This window comes from Anser cygnoides, chromosome 4 (genome assembly GCF_040182565.1).
Source record: "Anser cygnoides isolate HZ-2024a breed goose chromosome 4, Taihu_goose_T2T_genome, whole genome shotgun sequence".
NCBI classification, from domain to species: Eukaryota; Metazoa; Chordata; class Aves; order Anseriformes; family Anatidae; genus Anser; species Anser cygnoides.
In genome coordinates, this window is record NC_089876.1 from 31296235 (window position 1) to 31319424 (window position 23190).

At 39.7% G+C, this 23190-nt stretch overlaps 1 protein-coding gene and 1 long non-coding RNA gene across 5 annotated transcripts in view; one reads left to right on the plus strand and one right to left on the minus strand.

Annotated features, from left to right (window-relative positions):
* The window catches only part of LOC125184052 (uncharacterized), a 169595-nt gene that overhangs the window by 144958 nt on the left and 1447 nt on the right, over positions 1–23190 (plus strand). For all 4 annotated transcript variants that reach the window (XR_010831385.1, XR_007167288.2, XR_007167287.2 and 1 more), the window contains 3 exons: positions 12472–12588; positions 13694–13871; positions 20614–20741. This is a non-coding gene — a long non-coding RNA (uncharacterized lncRNA). The remainder of the gene's footprint in view (positions 1–12471; positions 12589–13693; positions 13872–20613; positions 20742–23190) is intronic.
* Positions 1–23190, minus strand: part of ANTXR2 (ANTXR cell adhesion molecule 2) — a 112368-nt gene that overhangs the window by 35479 nt on the left and 53699 nt on the right. The window contains exons 12-16 of the mRNA XM_048074492.2: positions 21836–21931; positions 16526–16567; positions 15351–15446; positions 11635–11802; positions 10260–10340 (exon numbers count right to left, since the gene is read on the minus strand). Of these exons, the coding sequence (XP_047930449.1) occupies positions 10260–10340; positions 11635–11802; positions 15351–15446; positions 16526–16567; positions 21836–21931 (483 nt within the window). The remainder of the gene's footprint in view (positions 1–10259; positions 10341–11634; positions 11803–15350; positions 15447–16525; positions 16568–21835; positions 21932–23190) is intronic.

The window sequence follows — 23190 nt, forward strand, 5'->3', positions numbered from 1 at the left end:
AGGTACCTGTCCCTGTCCATCATTTTACAACCACTTCAAATTTTAGCAGGTTTTATGTTGTTACTGTAATATAACATAAAATATTACCCATCTACTTTGGCACAGAAAGATAAAATGTTCTACTAGCTAACATGTACTTTCCATCTGCATTTACCCTCTCTCATCACACAGTGATGTTTTGCATCCTACAAGAGAATTTATATTTCAGACCATCAAAGGAGTTCTGTTGTTTCCAGTGGAAAAAAAGTGATGATGAATTCCAGGAAAATCTGATTCTCTTTAATTTGATCAAATTCATTTCAGTTGCAGGGTTTGGATTGCTAGACACAGTAATAAAAATGGAGCAACATTGTGGAAGAAAACTACGGATAGAAAAGTGCATCAGAAATAAAGTAATCCTTATATACGAATGAGCAATCCTGAGCCCTAGAGTACAAGCAATGCAGTGGTAATTGAAGTGCTGTCCTCAGAGGGTTATGTTAAACATTCAAAGGCTATAGGTCAGTGAAACTGTTACTTATCATCTGGTTAGCTGTCCGACAGAGGCTGTTTAAGAAAGACAGTGAGCTTAGCCCATTTAAATTGAAGTGATTGATTTTCATTTAGCATTTGTCCACCACAGTTATCAGAAGTTGCAAAATTCATTTCAGAGTGACTTGAAAGGAACAGAATCATATGTATCCCTATATATTTAGTGACATGAAGCAGCATTAATAACTCCATTGCTCGTAATTGAATTAATTTTTTTAAAACGGTGTTTAAATTACATAAAGGCTATGACACAAGCCATCAAAAAGCGGCATGTTCAATATTAAAATTATATGTTAAGGCTGAGGGCATGCCATTATGTCACACTGTTGGGGGACAAAACTCAAATGTATCAAGGAATTCTAATTTATGGATAGATTTTAGCCTGAACTTTTATGTATAACAGGCTTTGGCAATGTATGGCACACTCACTTCTTTTAGTAGGTAGAAATTTCCTCTTGAGACAAAACATACAGATGAGTATCATAGGCGTATGTTACTTTAAGGCACTCCATATAAATATTAAAGTTGAGTTACTGAGAAAATATTACAGCTTAGTTATTTTAAGATGTTCATAATTCAAGTGTTTAGGATTTTTGTTAGTTCTTAATGGATCTATAGTTCATTATGGACTTGCAGACATGCAAAAATAAATTTCAAAACAAAAATAATTTTGAATTATGGGAACAGAGTAAAAAGATCAGAAGCAGTAAATTTAAATTTTAATATTTTTTCTTCTTTCTCCAAACTGTCCACCTCTAACAAATAATTGTCACGTTCAGCAGTCGTCCTTCCCAACTTTTTAATGCAACCAGTGTCACAAAAACAGAGCAGCTCCGCCACCCTGCCTTCTTTCTGATAATGTTGTATTAAAGCTAATGAGAAGATTTGCTTGCATGAAATTATTAAGTGCAGCTGTTTTCAGGCTTTAGAAGACTGTTGTATTGGTGCAGTGACAGCATCTGGGTGGGGTACTTGCTCATACTTGGATCTCACTTAGCTGTAATTGAGCACAGGTTCATAATAAACTCCTCTGAAGCAAGTAACCCACTTTGATTTGCAGGTTGCCACAACTACCTGCAGGTGACACTGACACCTTCAACGTGATGCATAAGCTCTCCTTTCTAAAAATACTCAAGATGTTTTTATAAGCCTTTCCTGTTGCTTAGGGAATTATAGCCCAGTGAAGTCAAAGGAAATCTATCCTATTTCTTTTTCCATTAAGTGTTCTGAGCATCCCGCCTCATTCTGTTATCAAGTTCCCTATCCCAGACCCCCGCTAGCTCCTGGGCAGTTGATTTCCATCATCAGTTATCTTTGTTGATACAAAGTGTTTGTACTGATCTTCTCCAAACAGCAATGGAATCACAGTCTGATTCTTGTTAAACATGCGAGATCACTGATGAAGAGTTCTGGGCCCTTTCATTTCTACAGCTATGGAGAATCCCATCTCCATTGAACATTACCATTCCTAATAATCACTTTGAGCGTGGGAGCTAAAATGACTAATGCATTATTTTTGCTCCAAATAAAATCTTTTCATTTAGATGTTGTCAAAAAGCAAAGGAGTAAAGGACGCACAGCTACGGGAAATTCTTTGCTGATTCTGCGTGAGCCAATTGGAAGACTTTTCTTCCACGCCTGGTGTTTATATTCCCTACAATGTGATTTCAAATTACTTCAGTTCCTCCTCCTTATCTGTGACTCATTGGAAAAGGCAGACACAGAGCTATGCCAAGGAAACATGGTCATTAAAGTTGTTTCATCCTTGGATTTCAAATTTGTGATGAGGTGGAAGAAATGATGCCATTGTTTGAAATCAAGTTCTGACCTCTTCTTCAATGTGCCAACAAGGGGGTGTTCCCAACTCGACAACAAAGCTCCTGAGACACCACAAAAATGGATTATCTGCCAGATCAGTAAGATGCCTTCTTGGGAAGTCTGCTGTTACTATGCTGTTCCTTCTCAGCAGAAGTATTTCCCGTGCTAAGTGAAAAATTACAGATCGACTCAGCTGACTGCTGAATGACTGATACAAAGCAGGACTTCACTAATATCCACGTATCTCAGTAGTCCAAATGAAGTTACAGGTGTTGCTCAAGAGGAGGAACATCTTGGAAGAGTAAGATAGAGGATAAAAGCCAGAAATCTTCCACAAGTGGGACTTTGTTAGGAAAACAACCTAGCAATGAGTCAAAATCTATTTCTTTCTAAGAGCCAGAATATGCTGGAAAGTTACTTCTGATGAAATCCAAGTTGAAGCAGAGAGCCTCAGCAAATCTTTGGGAGGTGGGTGCATTCGTGTGATGCCCCTTTGTGGCACTGCAACAGTTAATGTCTGTTACAGGAAGACTGGATGCAATTTACAATGGGAAGTGAGTGAAAGTTGTGGGTAACAGTTTAAAGAGGTAACACAACACCCAATACAGGCATGACAGAAGAACTTTCAGTTTCTTTCATGTGCTTCTCCATTGAGTCTACATTTAGGTGAGCCAGCAACTGATCTCTGTTTCCTGGGAAAAACTGGGAAATCCTTTGTCTAGCTTGTCAGCAAGTCCTCCCTGATACTTGGCCATCTTTAACCCTTCCCAAAAGCAGCAGTTACACCCTTCTCTCCCGTCTGAAGGATCACAAACCATTTTTACTCGTGAACGCTTTTTAGGGCAGACTTTTCAGCTCATGAGTAACTAAATGGTTGGCTTCTTATAATATTTGCATTTCGTTTTGTAAAGCAGGACAGCATGGCCTAGCATGCTGAGAAGGAAGCAGGAGTCCTCTCCACTGTCACTCACAGAGGCTTAAAACATGAGACCTCTTCATCCCCTGGCTCTCCTTCTGTATGTGTGATTAATCATGTAAATAATTATCTGTAAAAGGATAATTTATAATGCAGTTTGAATCTACACAAAATTCAAATGCCAGGACTCTGTCATAGCATTTTCTCTTCTTGCCTAGTTTATATGCTCAATCCATAATTCAATATTTCCTCCTGCATACCACACTTTGGTAAACATCAAAGCTGCGTTACTGGGATTTATCATGTAGCTACATAGTTGCAGCTATGGGTAGTTATACCTCTATCCATTCTGGCTGTCCAACAGCAACTTGTTTAAAAATAAAACAAGAGAAAAATGAGGGCCTGAACACTAACTCTGGGGAACTGTGAAAGATAAAAATGGTAATGTTTCTGTATGAGATCTGTAGGTGTCTTAATGGCCACAGGCACATACGGGCACGTGCTGCACTTCTGTTAAACATGAACGTTACGTAAATCTGCAAAATCAGGTATTTCCACTTAAGAAAGAATTGAGATAAATGGCATGTATAATGGAAACAGATACATAAACATATGAACATAGAAGTATACATGTTTACTATGTGGAAATGTAACCTATGTGCACTGTGTTTTTTCATTTTCATCAAATATTGCCAAAGAGCGTGTGATGCCTCTCTGCATGCAAATGTTTCTACACCTATTTGTATGCATATATACATATATATGTGCACTTCATACAGAAATATATGTATGTGCAAATTGTGTGAACGTAAATATAAGATAGGCCATATGTCCCAAAAGTCTCAAAAGAGCATCTGATGTTGATGTGTAGACAGTATGTTAAGGATCTTCCTAATTAATAACCCAGATTAAAACCTCTTGGCAATCAATTAAGATTAATGACAGAAGTCATTCTCTATCCCCCTACGCCCGCATATCGGGCTGTGAAAACCCTGGGTCGTGAAACTTTAATCCTGTTATCTGCTGCCTTCTCCATCTGAAAAGCCTACAGATTAACAGAGCAGACATTATCGAATTTACAACCAGCCGCTCGGACAGCTGCCCTACTTTCAGCAGTTAATGGAAAAGGAACTAATCTGGTTAAGAGCATAGGACTAGTTCATAAATCTGGACGCACAAGACAGTTAAAGCTGTCATGTCTCTCCTGCAGAGTAGCGACTGAATTAACCTGTCAGCTTTCCTCTTGCTGCTTCTTGAAGGTAGTCAGTCTTTCTGTAAGCTGGGCTAATGAGACTCTCAACATTAACATAAACTCCATTGGCTTTCCCTCTCTATAAAGGCTGTGCCCAAGCTGGGAGTTGCTTTATATCTGGGTTTGCTTAGATATATGCAGCACTCTCTTTGCTGGAAGCCAGGTAGTGATTAAACGTAACTTTTTACTGCAATCCACCCTATATAAAGATGTGTTGAGGAGTTAAGGATAGGATTATTTTTCCTTTTAAATTATGCTCAGTGAAACAGTGACAAAAACTGAACTGCCAAATGAAATGTTTTCTTCTCAATACAGCATGGAGGGGGTGAGGGGTGGAAGGAAGAACTGTAATGCTCTTCAGGCTGGGGAAGACAGTGTTTGGCAGCTGTAGCAAATTCATAGTCCATCCAGAAAAGACTGACTTCTCCTTCCTTAATAGGCATTATAGGCTGCCAGCACAGCTCAAGTTACAGCGATGCCTGGTATTTTAGAAGGCCTAAAACACTTAGCTTACAGATATCTGTTTGTAAACTAACAAAGACAGCAAGGATTCCTCTGGCTGCAAACTATGGTAGCAGCTCAGCTTCTTAAAATGCTCTACTAAAATGTCGTGGCTACACAAAAGGTGCATCCCATGCTTTCTCATGACAGTACTTCCAACAGGACCATCCCTGACCCGCATAGCCTAATGGTGCTGCCTCCAGAGACAGACTTGCACAAGGGCTGCTAGAGCTGCTTTGTCCATTTCACTCTGTGGGAGTACCAGTCAAATTGGTAAAAATGTCATGGCCTGAAGACTGACAAGTAGATTTATTTCTTCATATTATTTCATTCATAGAAGTGTTCATGCTCATACTACTGAATTCTGAAGGCTTGATTTAAAAAAAGCAACAGCTCTGATCTGCACAAAGGCAGGGAGTGCCAAAAGTGACTGCCTACATATGTGGGAAAATATCCTCGTTTCTCACAATGGCAAGACATCATCATTTTTTCATAAGGATGACTACTACTGCTTTTGGTGATGGACAGCTAAGAAATCTAACTATTAAGATACTACCTAATATCAGCCACTTCAGCTAGGATGGAGGAGCACCTGAGACCCTTCTGGATGATAGCAAATTTAACAAAGCAAAGCTGTGACACCCATTTATGACACCCATCCTTTTGGAGGTATCTGCATCTAATAATTGCCTAATACCCCTTGTCAGTGCTTTGCTCACCAGGATGTATTGTTTTATGTTGGACACCGACCTCTGGATTCAGTTTGCATAGGGCGGTTTGAAACCTCTGCTCTCAGAATGTTCTCTTCCACTTTCTTTAACAGTGAACTTAGTAATTTTAACAATAACTGTATTCTGGAAGTTTATGAAAAACTTCAGCTCCAGTTTAGCTCTCAGGTCTACACAGCCAAATTCCCACTTGAAGGAGTAATAGAAGGAATATTTTGGCAGAAGAGATTTAAGAAAAAGAGTTGCTCTTTAAATCTCTTCTCATCTCACTTTCTTACCAGTTTTGCATCTTCTAACACTGCAGCAATTCAAAAGATCCCAGATAAACATAACCTTAGCTTTATGAATGATACTTGTGTTTCTTTTTAAAATTCTCAGGCAACATTTTCTTCAGCATAATCCCTTCTACGTTACACTGAAATGTGCTATAGTGTATTATCATTGAACAAGGAACTCAAGTGAACAATATTATGTTGTAATGCAAATTGCAGCTAGGTGCAGTTTGATTGAAAAACGTTCTAAATCCAAAACTGCACTACCTGTAAGTAGCTACAGTAGTCTTCCTCTAACCATGATTTTTTATTTCTCTACACATTTCTACCATTCACAGATAAAAAAAGAAATTGCCTCATTTTCTAGGAGGTCCTCCTTGGTTGGAAAAAGGCCAAAACGTTTAGTTTTTAGAAAATAATGGAATAAACCAAAAAATCCAGATATCACCAGTATCATTCCTGTTTCATTACTGTACAGGCAAGCCAACATTGCTGAGTGAGTTACAACACACAAGGCTACTACTTGTGCTGGCAGCCCTATTGCAGTGGTAGATGATGAACTGTCCTTCAGACCCTGTTAAAGCACGGTGTGGAACTGAAAGTTTCAGTTCTCCTAGGCACTGCAGTTAGTCTTTTGATTCAAAATAGCATGTTTAGACACTGTAAAGCACTTACAGCCTCAGCCTCCTAACAATTCCTTTTCTACTCTATAATTGACAGACTGAACTAATGATTTGGTATTTTCTGCCTGTGCCCAGCATAGGAACTACTGAACAAACACAAAGGGAACGGTAACATGGGCCTCATCTCAGAGAACGATACTGTCACAGTCTTTTGAACTGCACGTTTGTGATGCTAACAGAATTACAACACGGAATATAATTTCTCTTGCATAATGTAGAGATGCTGACAAAGTAACATTACTTTAAACAGATGTTTGTATTAATTCTACAGCCATTATTATAAATTCATCTTTAAAGCATGTACACGCTAACTGGTTTAAAAATTATATATATATATATATATATTTGGCTGTTTTGTAACATTGAAAAAGCTGAAAGTATTCTCTAGTTCTACTGTAGAAATTTTTGTGCAATTAGCTGTAGATTTTTTTTTCCTGTTACCTGTCACATATGTTCACATCCTGATTGTGCAATATCTTAAATGAGAGCGGCACGGACTGTTTCTGGACTTAAAAGCAGTTTGTCTGCACATGTACACAGAATCAGAATCTCAGCCCATATCAAATTGTGCAAAGCAACAAGGTCCTATTAAGCATTTGAGAAACCCTTATGATAAACTTTAAGTGCTAAACTACAACTCGGAAAATAAACAGAAGAATGTATGTAAAAGAACAGGCCCCTAACAGTCACATTGGAAACCTGTGCCAAGTTTCCTTCTCCTGCAGAAACAAACTCTGTGGAAGAGGTGTTTTGGTATGGAAATGATGGCAGACACTCCTGCGCAATGCTCCAGTAACAGCACATGCCTTCATCTCTTTCCCATCTGAACATAACACTGTGGGCTGAAGGTTGCCATATCCTCAGCTAAAACCTTTGGACAGTTAACTGGTTTATCATTATCAAACTACCCTAAAACTACTGTGGCTCATTCACCTTTGCCTCTTAAATTAAAAAAAAAAAAAAAAGTATAAATAAGAGTAGGAAGACAGGGTAATGAATCATTTATAAATTATCTTGTTAGTGCAGAAAACAAAACACTGCTTTGAAAACAAAACAGTCTCCTGCCACGGACTCTGCTATGTTTGATGGGAGCCCTTCAAAAGAGTTCATGGCTTAAAGGGGGCTGTTTATGCGGGGACTTCGATCTGTACCTGCTGTCCCCTGTCACTCCCTGGAAACTTGGCGGCAGATGTTGCAGCATTAAGTTGTCTCTGAAGTGGCTCTCTGTCCTCATCTCCCCACCACAACAGAGTCAAACTATATTAGATCTCTTTATTTGTGCCCGAGGCATGTTTGGGAGTGCAGCTGTGTCCACCCCCAATCTACCTTTACTGTTTCAGCCCCCAGGCGGCAAATGTGAGACCAAAACTGTTCTGCCACTCTTAACTACATCTGCTGACAATCCAGCAGCCTCGCTGCAGGCTGCTGAGGACCTGCGCCTCCACTCTAAACAGATGTCGGCAACAACCTGCTAGCTCACACCTGTACAAGCTTCCCTAACCTCACGGATTGCTGGCTGAAAAATTTATGACTCCAAGGACTTCCAGCCACAATCAAAGCTTCCTAACTCAACTGCGTGCAGCCCTCAAACTGGGCCACCCTCGGCATTATCTGGCATCATGGAAGAGGTGGCAGAGGGGAGAGAGAAGGAAGAAAAAGCTCTCTCCGCTTTGATACTTCATGCCTAAATTTCAATTACTTGATCAAGGACTTGAATTCAGCAGTGAATTCTTCTACAAATGGGAACTACTAAATTCCTAAGCAGTAAAAGAAAGAAAACAAAACAAAACATCTACATGGCTGCTGTTTCCCATAATAATGCTTCTGAACTAACTATGTGCATGCATGTATCTTGCAGTGCACATGCGTGACTGCTCATCTGTTTACTGACAAACCCACCCAGGGTACGGCATGGGACCTGTACCTAGCAAATTATAAACAAGGAAAAAGATGTATTTTTTTCTCCCAAAATAGAAAATACTGAGTCAGATGCAGAATGCATTCCTACGGTACCACAGGTCACACCTGTGGTACACCTGAATCATTATTCTAGCCTTTATTCATTAACAGAAATTCTATTCCCTTTTTCAGTAAGGTTACTGAAGATTAGTGAGGTACCTCTCAGTTTTTCTAAACCAAGATGTTGGTCATTGTCTTCCAGTCAAGTCCAGAGAAGATGAATGCTTGATTTCTCACTGGTTCCAAAATGCTTTCCCTGGCAGGCACATTTTTCAGCACCTACCTGTCTTTATGGTCAGAAATCCTCAGAAGAGAGCCTGACAGACAATTCTTAGCCTGTTCAGGTACCTGGCAAGTTCAGGCATCAATGTTTCTATTTACATTGAATTGACTTTTTAAAGTACTGTAAAGTACTGTGTATTTTCCATGAAGAATTAATTACTATTGTTAATTCTTGTGTTTAACATACGTCGTAACATACATGCAAACAATAAATAATACGCAAACAACTAGAATGATAGTACTAGTATTTGACAACCATGCAAAGACTATGCTTCCTGTTTCCAGCCCTGCATTTTGTCATTCTGCTTCTTCCATTACATGTACATACATCTCACCTTTTCTTACTTTAGAACAGTACCAAAATTCATCCCTATCATCACAAAGATAACTTAGTGATTACCTCTCGTTCTTTCAAAGGTAACTCGCTCACTTGAACTTCTCTAATTCTTATGTCATTTTTATGATGTTTGTCGCAAAAATAGAGATTCTCACACACTGCTGCTTTGTAGTACTTGAAAATCTTATCTGTCATATCCATCTGGTTTTGTTGAGAAAAAGTTGCCATCTCACTTAGAGGAAACGCTTAGCTCCTAAGTCCCTTCAGATGTGTCACACACAGGAGTGGTGAATGGTTCCAGAAGATTTGAAATACCTTCATGATAAATCAGTTCCCAAGGTAAATGCCAAGATTTAAAGTAATGCTTCTCTTAAGGAGCAATAATCAGAAAAAAATACAGTCTAGCTTTACTGTAAAAATTCCAAATAATAGCTATTTCCTTTACTTTGCAGTCCTAGCAGTGTTTGTAGTGGGGGTCACTTTTTCATGAGTCATGAGTGTACAGACAGAAAGGATTGTCTGAGAAACAAGTTTTGCCTGTGAATGTTGCTTCTGGCATGCAAGTGCAAAGCATCATGAATCTATTTGCACAGAATTTATTGGGGGTCACTAAATATGATGTGGTTTTAGTACTCTTGACTGCCAAACTCTGTTCTTCCAAGCAGCTAAATATTAGAAAGTATTATGCATCTGTTAGAGAGAGGTTAGACCACACAAAGTCTGTGTTATGTTTTTGTTTTCCAGCTGAACATGCATAAAATACAGAATTCCTAATAATACTTTCAGGACATCCATGTTTCCACAACATTTCTTGCCTGGCCTGATACATTCTTCAATGCATGTTTTTTCCCAGTGCATTATTTTTCCTGTTGTGTCATTCTTTTGACTGCACAGAATTACCGGTGTTCAGCAGCCACGAAACCCTGGCTGTAACATACCCCTTTTTTGCCCGCCCTGCAATACACTCGCATAGCACAAACCTCGTCTCCTTGTTGTGGTCGCATCAAAGAGACTCTGTCATACTGTCTTCGTAACAGCGCCCACAGTGCATCAAGTCGACCCTGTGGCAACAGAGCAACAGGACTTTATGATAAAATCAGTCAACTGAAAGCACACCACACATGCTGAAGTTCTGTCCAAGGAGAAATTCACCAGCAGAACTAAACACCCGTTCCTTAAAGCCAGGTATGCCAAGTATAAACTTAGGTTGCTGCTCACACCAGATAGCTGTGGTGCTGATCTTTCCCATCAGTGAGTACAAAGAAAGTACTTACCTCCGCTGAGAGCAGAGAGACCGTGACCTGCCTCACATTTATTTCTGAGTGATCTAGAAGTAACCTGTTTATTTGTCAGTACTTCAGGCTGATTTGCCACATGTCCATCTAGGATTTCTCCCACATAAATCTATTTGTTGTTACAGCATGTATACAGGAAGTTCATGGTTCTTAGGGAAGCCTTGGACCTGCTAGGCATATGGCTAATCTGTGCTGTGTTGCAAGCCCAACATGTACTGAATGCAGCAGGTTCACTGTGAGCGCTCAGACTGTGCAGAACATGCAGAGCAGCTCTGATGCTTGTCAGGAAGCACCCCACTCACATGGATGGGCTGCAGAGTTTGTGTGTGTGTGCAGAGAACGTGTTCAGGCCTTTCTGCAATTCAGAAAGTACTTACTAGGAGTTAGGAAGATGGACTAGCTTTATTCGTACCCCAGCTAAACCTTTGTATTCTCTGTTCTTGCATATTTAAAGAAAGGTAGTTATGGAGCCATCTTCAGTTTTTAAGAAGAGCTTATTACAGGTTTGCAGGTGACTCATGCAATCTACAGAGGAAAATGTCTGTATTTTGTACCATTTATTCTTCCATTGCATTGTATTGTTTTATATAATTCTTTGCTTCTCTTGATTAGTAATGGTCAAACTAAATATAATAATATAAATGCTATTAATATAATATTTTATGTAATAAATGTATAATGAATATAATTATATAATAGTAAGTTTGCAAACATTGCAGATGTAGTAATCAGCTATGGACTGTGCAGCCTTGATTAGGTATACACTGAGATAGACCACATGTCAGTAAAGCTCCCATGTATTTTAATACTTTTACTGTACGGTATGTCCCTTTGTGTGGAAGCATAACAGAATGTCGTAATTAATGATGAAATACTGATGGAGGGATAAAAACTGCTCCTGCTATTCATCCTGAGTAGGTGTTCATATTGAGAACAGTACATTATATTTGGTCGGGAATACTTGGAAAAAATGTACAGTTCAGCATGCGTAAGACTGGTAAGGTACACAAAATCCAGCTTTAGTACAAAACTGTATTGTACCGAAGATTAAAAGGATTACCTTAATTGGCGTATACCACTTCTCCTGAATGACTGGTGAGGTAGGCTTTGGTTTAGGTGGCTTAGGATGAAAAGGTTCTTCTGGTTCTTCTGGGAGTTTCACCACAGCATTTTTTGCCTTTTCTAATCTAGCCCCTTCTTCAGTGGATCCTTTATCACCCCAGCGAACCTAAGTAAAGCCAGAGTTGAGATGTAAATGCACCATAGGCAAAAGACAAGAAAACTGTGGCAAATTAGTGTTTAATAAGTAAATGTGTAACATGTAACAGTGTATATTCTATCACTGCCTCAAGAGCATAAAGTATATACAAATAGTTCAAACGGAATGGAAACCTGCATTATTGTTGGTGGTGAGATGAGCACGTATTTCCACTTTAAGGAAAGGCTGGAATTACTAGGCCGTAAGGAGAAAGTACAGAAAAAAACCCACACTTTCCTCCAAGAGAGATGGTATGTTTTGCTATGGTAATCTTATTTCTTACTGTAACTGGAAACATGGAGCAGCAATTTGAGCAAGTATGTTTGCTGCATCCTACAGACAAACAAGCCTAGACAAGACTCTTACTTTCTCATCCAAAAAGAGCATCTAAAAGATACAGCTGGAGTTTAAAAGTTCTTGGTAAAAGTGGCCCCAATTATTTTCAGTGCAAGACTTTCTATATCCTGCCATCTGCTACAATCTAGTATGTAAGAAGGACCTGATAAACCTACAGGCAGGAAATTAAGTTCTGACACTACATCTTGGGTAACTGTGACATGCTGGTGAGTCATGAAACAGTTTCTGGAAAACAGCTAACCATTCTTGCAGGACTCCACAAACATGCTTGGTTTTTTTCAGGGATCTCCTGACGGAAGATGCCAGACATGAAAAGAGAAGAATCAAAATAAGAAAAATTGGCGAACAGTGACCTTCCACTTTGGGGAAAGAATTAAGAGCATCACTGCACAGTGCTTGGTAGGTATAGGTCAGTTCTATCTTGCTACCTGCCAATTTGAGCACTTGGAAAGTAGGCAGAAAAACAGTAGGATGCAACAAATCTCCCAGTGCAAAGGGACACAGAATTGTTTTGCTCACCAGGAAAAAGACATACCCCTAGTCTTCCCTCTGCTACCCGGACAGAGGAATAAGACTGTTCTGGGTCTGGTAGGGACTCTATAATGTGCTGGGATAACTATGCCATGAGATGGGAGAAGAAAGCAGCCTGATTTCTTCATCCTCCTCACCTCCATATGCAGAACATGCTGATACAGAGAGTGCAGAAAATATATAGGCAAATCGTAGTCTGCCCCTTCTTTCAGACAAATGAAATACCCCTGTAGGAAATCATGTCGTTTAATCACCAAGTGTCTGTTACCACTGTAATCTCAATGTAGAGAATGAGAGCACCAAAGTACAGTAGAGCTTGATTTGGTCTGTAATGCTACATTTCACCTTTGTAAAAGACCATCGTTTCTTAGAGGGATTGTTTTGAACCTTTCTGTTATTTTGAACTTTACCATTTGGCTCACTTAGTGATTTCTTTTTTTCACTGGGGAATCCTGTCTCTGCAATATTAGATTGGGCTTTCATGTCCAAGTAGACCCTGCTGAGTCATTAAAATGCATCTGTATCTTTCACTGTGATCAATGGTACTTTTACAGTGTTTTTTATGAGGTTGTTAAAATGTATTTTAAACACTGTTAAAACCATTTAGAGATAGATGGTAGATGCCTTACTGATGGAATGACCTTCTCCTACAGACTGAAGTGGCTTCACCAAGAAGAAACCAGAATTTGTGGACACTGACAATACAACTTTAATATGAAAACTTACTGTCTGTAATGGGTAGGGTCCCGAAATGACATCATAAAACTCGAAAGCAATGCCAAAAGACAAATCTAGGAAGAGTGAGCCACATTGGCTAACTTGTTCTGGACTGTCACAGAAGGGTGAAAGTAGTGGGGAAGGAAGGACTGAAAGTAATTGCCCCAGAAGAGAATTTAGTAAGGTAAGTTGGACAGGACCAGTAAGTGGAAGTTTGGTTCATTCTCTGCTTTTCTCTCTCTACGGAAATTGCCAGAAAAATCAAGCTGTCAGAAGAATGGCAGAAGAACAGAACACACAGAAGATAGAAGCGATTAAAATTAGACAACTGAATGACCACACGAACTGAAAACACTGAAGAAAATGGAATGACTAGACCAGCAAGTTTTTCATTGGCCACAGCACAGAAACCACTACCCATGTTCAATTGTCAGGTAAGGAATGACCTCCCTTAGACTTACATACCTTCATCATGATGTAAGACTGTTTTTGTTTGCTGTCCTGTTTCCACACTTACTTTGCTCTGATTCACCAAATGAGTAACGTTCTCTCGAGCCAGTGAAAGGTATGAGGTCAGATACCTCTCTGTCCAAACAGCTGGGAATAGGTAATTAAGCCAGCTTTCCCCTCAGCCCCACTGTAACAGATTCTGCAGCACAGAGTTAAAGCTTCATATTCAAATGCTGAGGCATATAAGATGAGTTGCCCAACCCCCAAAATTGCTGACTACTCTCAGGTTCTAGAAAAGGACAGAGAGACAGCTCCAAGGAATTAAGTACCTTTTAAGAATTTGTGTTGTCAGCAATTTCAGTTGGTTTACATCTTTAACCCTTTGTTCTGCACAAAATTCCTAGTACAAATAAAAATGTTTTCTAGCCTAATTATTACTTTCTCCTCTCTTTTTTGAAAAGAAAACATTGTATATTTGCCATCTGATAAACACACGTTTCTTTATGGTACTGATACCATTTGTGTTCACTGGGTATCTATCAGGTTTCTGTTTCATTGGACAAGATCTTGTATACAAACTGTAATGATTTAAACCCTGAAACCCCTTCTGGAGGCACACCGTGGCACCTGTTAAAAATCCAGGCTTGCAATTCTTTATGTTGGAAAGCATTTTCTAGTTTGCATCTGAAAAGCACTATACAAAATGGTTTATTTTCCTAAAATCTAAGGCTCTTCTAAATTTGCAATTCTGAACTGCTGAAGGAATAACAGAGCTTTAAAGTTGCACGTTCTTCGGCTGCATTTCAAAAGAACGCAGGCAAAGATGGTTCTTAGGCCGATACATTAACCGTTTGATCAAGATATGTCTATATGGCCTAGGTGGGTATTTCAGACAGTGGAAGTTTCACAGATTAAACTTAAACACAGAATACTGCTTTGCAAATTCCATAAAGGCTGACTTGACTATAAAATCTGACATAAGGACATGCCCATAAGGATGCACATTTTTCATTCTGTTTTAATTAACATGATGCTATCATGTCTCTTCAAAGACAGGCACTGTTGTCGCTGAGAGTTCCTCTGGGATCAAGCTTCTCCTTAGCGTCACCATTGTCAACGCATTTGGCTGGCCCACAGTTAGAGGACTTATGTTTCACTGTAATTTCTTCCAAAACATTCAGAAAAGGCTCTCACTCTCTACTTTTCATTAGTTTGATGGAAAGAGCATGTCTTCGGGCAGCTATTTAAAGTTCCAGTCAAATGGAACTACTGAAAGCTGTTCTTTCATAAGCAAGGTCAAAATTATTCGATATGGTAAAAATTTTATAAGGCTTATGTCACTGGGAAAGAAGCAAACATTATACCATTGTATTTCCAGTACACTTTAAAAGTCTTTCTTTCTACCATTTGCAGCCTCAGAGATCTTGTGTTTTAGTGAATTGTCATCTCTATATAGCACAAACCTCCATCCTTTTAATTCCTCCAACTCCTCGTCCACCATAGTAGGAAGCATCCACTGTGGGCCACTTCTTGGTAGGCAAGGGTTCTTGTTCTTCTTCCTGTCAATAAATTCAAAGACATTTCCTTGAAAAGGATACTTCTTTTTTTTTATTTTATTGTCTTTTTAGTGTATTTCATTAGAGTTCACAGAGAAAAGGTTTTCCTATCTTAGGTGTGAAGGACCAGATTTTTAGGTTCCCCAAATGTTCACCGATTTCCAAACAAAATCTGATCACATTTGGAAATAATCTTAGGGTTTTGCATGGGAAAAGCACTGCTGGCATCCATTAGGAAAATCGAAATGGAGAATCCAGCTGTGTATTCTACTGATCAGTATTCATTCATCCTGTCTTTTTCCTTTCCATTAATAAAAACAAGCAAAATACAAAGAAAAGGATTGGTGGTGTCTTCCTCTAACAGAAAATGTAATGCCTTCAAAGAGCCAGATTATCAGTCCTCCTCATTGGGATTCAGAAGGCAGCGTTCAGCAGATCTGCAGATAAAGGTTATGCAGCCAATCACAGTTTCCTAAGCCAACCTTTGTCAAACTTGCTCTTGGCTCCCTCAGCTCAGTGAAGTACCTTATCATGGATTTAGCTGTCAGAAGACACTTGAATACGCTCAAACAATTGGCTAAATCAAGACGAAGAGGCAAAAACACTGAAGACACCAGGAGATCCTCTATTGCATTATTGCCCTTAAGAGAGAAGTTCCCTTATAAGGATTCTTCAGTGTCTGAAATGCCAAAGCTGTGGGAAAACCCTGTTTAGAGTCATATGATGAATCTTTAGACTGTCATATAAGAACTATTCAGTCTTTCTGCTTTCGTTGCAGAATGAAAAAAAATAATGTTCAACTGTCTTGGAATAAAGCTCCTAAATATTTCTTTGGATATGTACCTAAGTGACTAAATTCACACCACTCTGAGATGACCAAGACAAAACAGAGATGTGGACTTTGGCCATCCTGCTCTCAGCCTAAGACTTCTCATGAGACAGTTCTTTCTTCTTGAGCAGCTGTTTACAAAGAGCTCTATTTCCTAAAAAATGCAAAGGAGCCAGATGTGCAGAACACAGGAGAGCACTGAGGAATGGTACCATGCAACCAGCGTGATGAGCGGAGCACTTTTATACTGTACCTCTTTTGGAGCTGTTGGAGGTGGAGGGGGATCTTTGATGACCTAAAAAAAAAACAAATACAAAAGCATAAAGAATTGTGCTGGCAGCATCAAAAAGCCAACAGAAAATTTTAAGAGTGAACGGTTTCCATCTGAGTCCCCCACATCTGTTCATAAACTGGCAGCCACTGCTGCCAGGTCCCTTGGGTATTGATTATCAAGGCCTTCTGGAAATTAACACCATCCGTCTGATAGAAAATAAAATCAATTGACTGGCAGACACTCTTTGGGCAGACGTGTCTGCCACTTTGCTTCCTGACCGGATAGGACTCAGTCATTCTAAGTAATAGCCAGTGATGAAATCCTATGGAGTTAATTAGCAAGCCTGGGAGGAAAAGCAGCGCAAGGTCTATGTGAGGTCTTGCATAATGTTGGGCCAAGACGCCTGCTTCTTTGTGCCATGCCATGCTGCTGGATAATTTCTGGCCCAATGACAAGTGTGAAATGCCTTCTGGTAGCTCAGGCTTCACCTCTAGACGTCCAGATCATTTCCGCGGGTCTCACATTTCAGACTAATAATTTAAGTATGTCACTCCTTGATTGTTCAGCATGGAGTGCCTGCAAGTGGGAGTTACACGTTTGCAAGGCTGCTTAAAGCTGTTACTGGATAAGGACCACTCATATGGTAATTCATTCACACCTATATTTAAACCTCTACCTACATTTTCTTACTGTTCTCTTTCTTGCATGCATACTGTAAATCTCAGGGAGTTCCCTGGTACTGAAAGGAAACCACCCAGCAGTAAAGGGAGGGGAAGAGGAAGACAGCAACCCTTTTAAATGTTAAAGGCAGAAAATGAAAGCACAGGCATTCTTCCACAAGAAAAGCAGGCTAATAAAGCTAAAAAGAAGCACTTGAGTGATATCAGGGCATTTTTTTGTGCTTGAATGTTGTATAGAAATGACTAAAAAATATCCCATGAATGTAAAGGTATTTATTTCTGCTGTACCTTAGCCCAACCAAAATTGTCCACAATGACAACTATGTACCTCTCCTACTGCAGGATTAAGTACCTTAATTATGATACGTATTATTTTCTTTGCTCTGTGTAATTAATTATAGCACTTCGGTTAACCCTACCACAGCCTACAAGTATTCTGTCGTTGCACAGATGTATAGCATCAGACATTAAAGAAACATCTTTTACTTGACCAATAGTCAAGAGTTTTCCTTCTTGACTTACATCCAAGTCACAGTGCCACCAAGATAGTTACTGCCAAAACAAGCTGTGTATCTTTAGCACTGGATAAAGGAATTAGATCAACTCAGACAAGTAAGTTATGGTACTCTTGGAAACATTTTTCCATGGTACTTCAGGTTTAAGATACTGAACTATTTATTATGCTCAGAGTACTTCCAGTGGATTGGGAATTCAATTTTGGATTTTAACCATACGTGCCTTTGCTGTAGGATGTTACTAAAACATGCCAAGAAATTGCTTTTCTTTAAATATTTCTGAATATTTTTTCTTACCAGCCATCAGGAATTTTCAAAGTACTAACAGAAATCGACTATTTAGTTTGTCAAACATTGCTGAAAGCCAGATCGCAATTACTGCATGAACTTTACAGAAACAACAACAGAGGGATCATGGGACAGATTCTGAGAGATCTGGGTGCTGAGCAAGATTTTCCAAGCCATGAAAATCTTCCATTCTCACTGAAAGCAATTAAAAGACTGTAAACAGTAAAATGATGCTCTCAATCTACTAATGTTCACAGCATCTTACTTATTTAATTCTCATTTTTCTTTCCCTTTTGCCTGTCTCTAACCATTACCTCGAAAACACTTATTTTCCTGCCAAGACTGCTAGCTATACAGGACAGAAGGCCGAGCTAGGGTGCAGACTTACATCATTAAACAGTATGATCGCTGCACTGACTATAATTCTATGATTCTTAAGCCCTGCGATTTCTCCTGAGCAAAGACAGCTTTGTACAGCAAACTTCTAAACATGCTAAAGTTCACTCGGGCCCTGTGCCTATTGTTTTAATGGAATCAAAATTTCTACCCCAAAGAATCAAGGAAAACTCTGTTTACCTCACAGGGCTTGAAAGTCACGAGTCAGTGACAGTTTATGTTTGACTCCCTGAGCAACGGAATCAATCCTATGGCAGCTGCTAAAATCCCTGAAGTTATAGGGTAAACCTGATCTGAAACTAACCAATACATTAATTAGCTGCTATTTCTAATAGCTTCAGAAAATGAAACTTGCTTTAAATGTGACAGTGGTGTGAGAAAATAATCTGCTTTGAGTAGCAGATACTCACCCTTGCTGACAGAAGTGGAATGTAAATGCCTGCATCCTTATGTTTCCACAGGCTCCTCACACACACACACTCTCTCATGCACACACAAAGAATATTCTCAGTCTTGCCTGCTATTTCAAGTGAAATCAGTAGAAAAACATTTTTAAAAAAAGAGAAATCCAAAGAATGAATGTGGTTTCAGCATAAACCAGTGCAAGTGTAGCATGACACTGCAGATCCTGAGATCATCATACTGCTAAATTAACTTTCCCTGAACTTGATTCAGATTGTTGAAATACTGAAAACTCTGGATAATGCTGGTGTCTTATTAAACACATGTAAAGATGGATTACTTCCTAATTTTGTTTTGTTTTGTTTTATCATCATCATAGGCAAGGCTGCACCTCATTTATTTAGTTGCAAAGAATGAAGACTTCAGTTTGGAGGAAAGCCGATTTCTTTTACAAAAAAGTTAGTTGCTTCAGGCAACAGTCCCTTTGATCTGCTCATTAACACTTTTCAAATGTTCGCGTGATGTGGGCATTAGGAAATGTCAGCACCAGAGCCTGAAGCCAGCTTGATGCGATCATATGTTCTGATATTGAGGGAAGAGTGAAAGAACTGTCAACAGTGAACTGCTTAAAAAAAAAAAAAAAAAAGCAGCGGGGCTGGGGGGAGGGAAAAAAGAGAAAGAAGAGAAAGGAGTGCCCCTACCCCAACACAGACTGAGTGTCAAGGAACGCTGTGAAGACCGAGTCCTAGCAAGGATAAAGTGGAATTCCCAAACCACCTGAAGCTCACAACATTTCCTGTGGGCGACAGGGATCACACCCTTGTGTGGCTCAGAACACCCATTCTGTTGTCTGCAACACCTTTTGCTTGTCTCTTTTCCATTCGATTCTGCAGCCCATGACACAAGACTTGAAGGCTGCTGCTTTCAGCCTTGCCTCCTGGGTTTTGTCCCATGAAATAGACACACCACTCTGCCAGGGAAGTGGGTTCAGAGAAAGGGCAGAGGACCTCCTGGCTGGCCCTAATATGCTGGCCCTCTTCTCAAACACCAAAGCCCAGAAGTACTTAGCCAGTAGTGATAATAGCATGTAATATGAGAACCTAAATGCAGAATAGAAGGAAAAGAATGGAACCACAGTGTAAGGAGGTGAGGAAACAGACGTCAAAACAACAAGAAATGAAGAGTCGGTATTTGGTAATAGGTTCAGTGCAAAAGTATGTGGTTTTGGAACTCAGTGTTGTAGGAAACGATGACCTAAAATGACCGTTTATGTTTACGGAAACAGGTAATGTCTATGAGAGGTGGGAGGAAACAACAGCACTAAAATTTAAAGGGCCCTGGTTTTATTGCTCCCATACAAGTTAGGCAGCTTCTTAATAGCAGCTTATTAATCTAGAGCTGAAGGCTTCCCTAGCAGTAGCCAATTACAAACCAAACACCACATCCAGAAAAGATACTCTGGGTAAGTTACTATTCCTTAGAGTAAACATCAGGGAGTAACATACTTAAGCGTGTGATAAATCAGGATGAAGGGACATTTTCTTACCTCTTGGTGCAGCTCTTTGTGGAGATGACCAAGTTATCTCCACCAAGGAGGTTAGCCCAGACAGAAGCCTGCATTAATATCACTGCGCACCCATGGGCACCCAAGGTACCATCTTTGCTCTGCAGTTCGTTACACAGTACCGCTATTCAGTTAATTTTAGTTACTGAGCTGCACGTTTGACTTTTTATATAGGACTTTGACATACAAATCCAGAAAGCATTGTACTGATTGTCATTACAGAACCATCACTCTGCTCTCAGGAATTCCTGCTCTCAAGGGACTGAGACACTGCAATCGCTATTTACTGTAACGAGAGGAAGATGCGTAACATGGGAAGATTTGCCATACGATGGGAATTGTGAATCAAGGTGAGCCAATTATTTTAAAATACTAAATGGGGAGCTTTCTTCTTAGTGATTTTAATTTTTCTATTCCATGGGAAGGATCATGATATATATCATTGTTGAAGGAAAACAACTAACAGTGTTCCTAGATTTCTTATGGGACTCTGATGTGAAGAATGAGACAGAAGAAAGTCATTTTATTAGAGGAGAGCTTGTAGGTCTCAGAAACCACAGACCATGAGGAAGGAAACAGGGGTTGAGGATTTCTTGTTCTAGAATAGCCTGGTGTCTAATAGACCATGACAAACAAAACTTTTCATTTTTTTTGGCTTCAACATGGTCAGGAGAGAAGGTCTGTTCCTCTGCCACCATCCTTAACACAAGCCTGAGAGAAGACAAGGAATACAGTAACAGCCTGGAAGCAGTCTCCACTTCTCAAGTCTTCAGTGCTGCTGTTGAAGTGGATGAATATTAAACTCCACCAATTTAAAAATGCTAGCATTCGAGGAGATGGAAGGAGAGTTAGTGAAGCAGCATTGCTTATTGCTGCTAGAAGGATAAAAAGCGTTTATTATTCAGATGAAAAGATATGTAATGTGGGCAAGATGAAAATTTAATTTTTTTGCTAGGGATTATTAAGACAATAAGGGATTTCCAACTTGAGAGCCTATAATGGACTACAAATACCAATTTTAGTGATAGTACTTTTAAAATGGTCTTTGATTTCAGGATAACATCTGTGTACCATTATGGCCAAGAACTTTCAAATAAAAGAGAACCGTTTTTTTCAGAGATTTCACAGAAATATACCACATCTGCTTGCTCAGTAGAAAGCCAATGAGCAGCACATCAGCCTGCTGAAGCTGGTCCATGCATGCAAGTCTCTCAGAAAGCCAGAAGTACTGCTAAAGGTGCAGTGCACAGTGTTTAAACTGGTCTCTTCTTCAGTTTATTGCCTGTCACTAATGAAAGAAAACTGCCTCAACAGATGGCTTATGTCACATGTAACTCTCCTACTACTTAAGCTATTTCCTACTGTATCTGTATTTCCCTATACAGTTTAGGTTATGATTGCAAATCACAGGTCCATTGAATTTTTTTTAAAAGTCTTTACTCACCACTTTGCAACAGAGGGGCCAGAACCACCACAGCAGGCCAAGCGCCACCAGAAGTAACAGCACAAGAACAGCAATAAGTGCTGCTACTCCACTAGACTGCAAAGAAAGCAGAAAGACAACATCAGTGGATGTTGCAAACAATTCCTCTCTGTTTTTCCCACTCGCCCCCGAACAGCCTCCAACTAGCTGATACAACCAAACAAATCCACTTATTTATTTTTTATTTTCTACTTACTGTCTCATTTTCTCACAGAGAAACTTATCACAAAGGATCAAGATAGGTATCTCAGTCAAAATCATAGTTGGTGTAAGTTCAGTAACACCTTCCATTAGAGGCCTCAGTTCCACATGTTTTGGGTAGGTGGGTGGAATTTTAATGAATATTTACCGATAATCCACATATTCTAGTCAGGCTTTTGTGCTTAGGATCCACGCATCTGGGCAAGTTACTAATAAGCCAGACTATTCGTTCACACTGCACAGACTATAGCACACTAAATGCCTGTAGTAGTGGCATTTGAACCTGAAGCAACTGTCCTGAGAAATTGTCAATGACTTCTGTTGCTTCCAGCAATGTCACTTTTAATGAGGAAGTGAGCAGCCCATCTGCAGCACCTCAAACCCACATCCTGTAGGTGCTTTTCGTCTTACCCTTGGTAGCCTGTGCTTCTGTGCTGGTTTAGAACAACACTGAGAAGCATGCCACGGTGACCTCATGAAAACAGAACTTACTCGAAATTCAGATGGACGAAAAGGAAAGGAGAGACATCTAGGAATCACTAATGCTGGAGTACAGCAAGCACAAGTGATTCTGCCAAAGCGAGCACAGTTGCAAGTGAAGCAGAGCTTTATCCAAAGTATGTATAGGTGACCACATATATACCAGGCAGTAAGGTTTACAAGAAACAGGTAAGATGCATGCCTCAGCACCTAGGTGCAACACATTTTTTGTTTGTTTTCTCTGCAGCAACGTGTGTTTGCTAGGGGAGAATGGAACTTGTAACTCGTATACTAACTAGCCATCAGCTGCTCAGCCATCAGAATTAGTGGAAGAATTCTAGCAGTGACCCATTTCTTGCAGTTGCCCATCTGCTACTATGGAAACAGCAGTTCTCCTTGTATGGAGCTCTCTTTGCTGCAACATGCATGAAAGACAGCAAAAAAAAACGATGATCAGAAGTTCCACTGTTTTTTCTGTCAGTGCACATCTGTACTCATTCTGTTTGCTGTTAGTTAAAACTTCTGACCACAGGGAAGTAATATAAGCAGAGGAAACAGTTATTTTGCTTCACCCAGATCATTGGTATGATCTCCTTTGCAGCAATGCTTTATTTTTTACCTATGTCAGCAAGCTT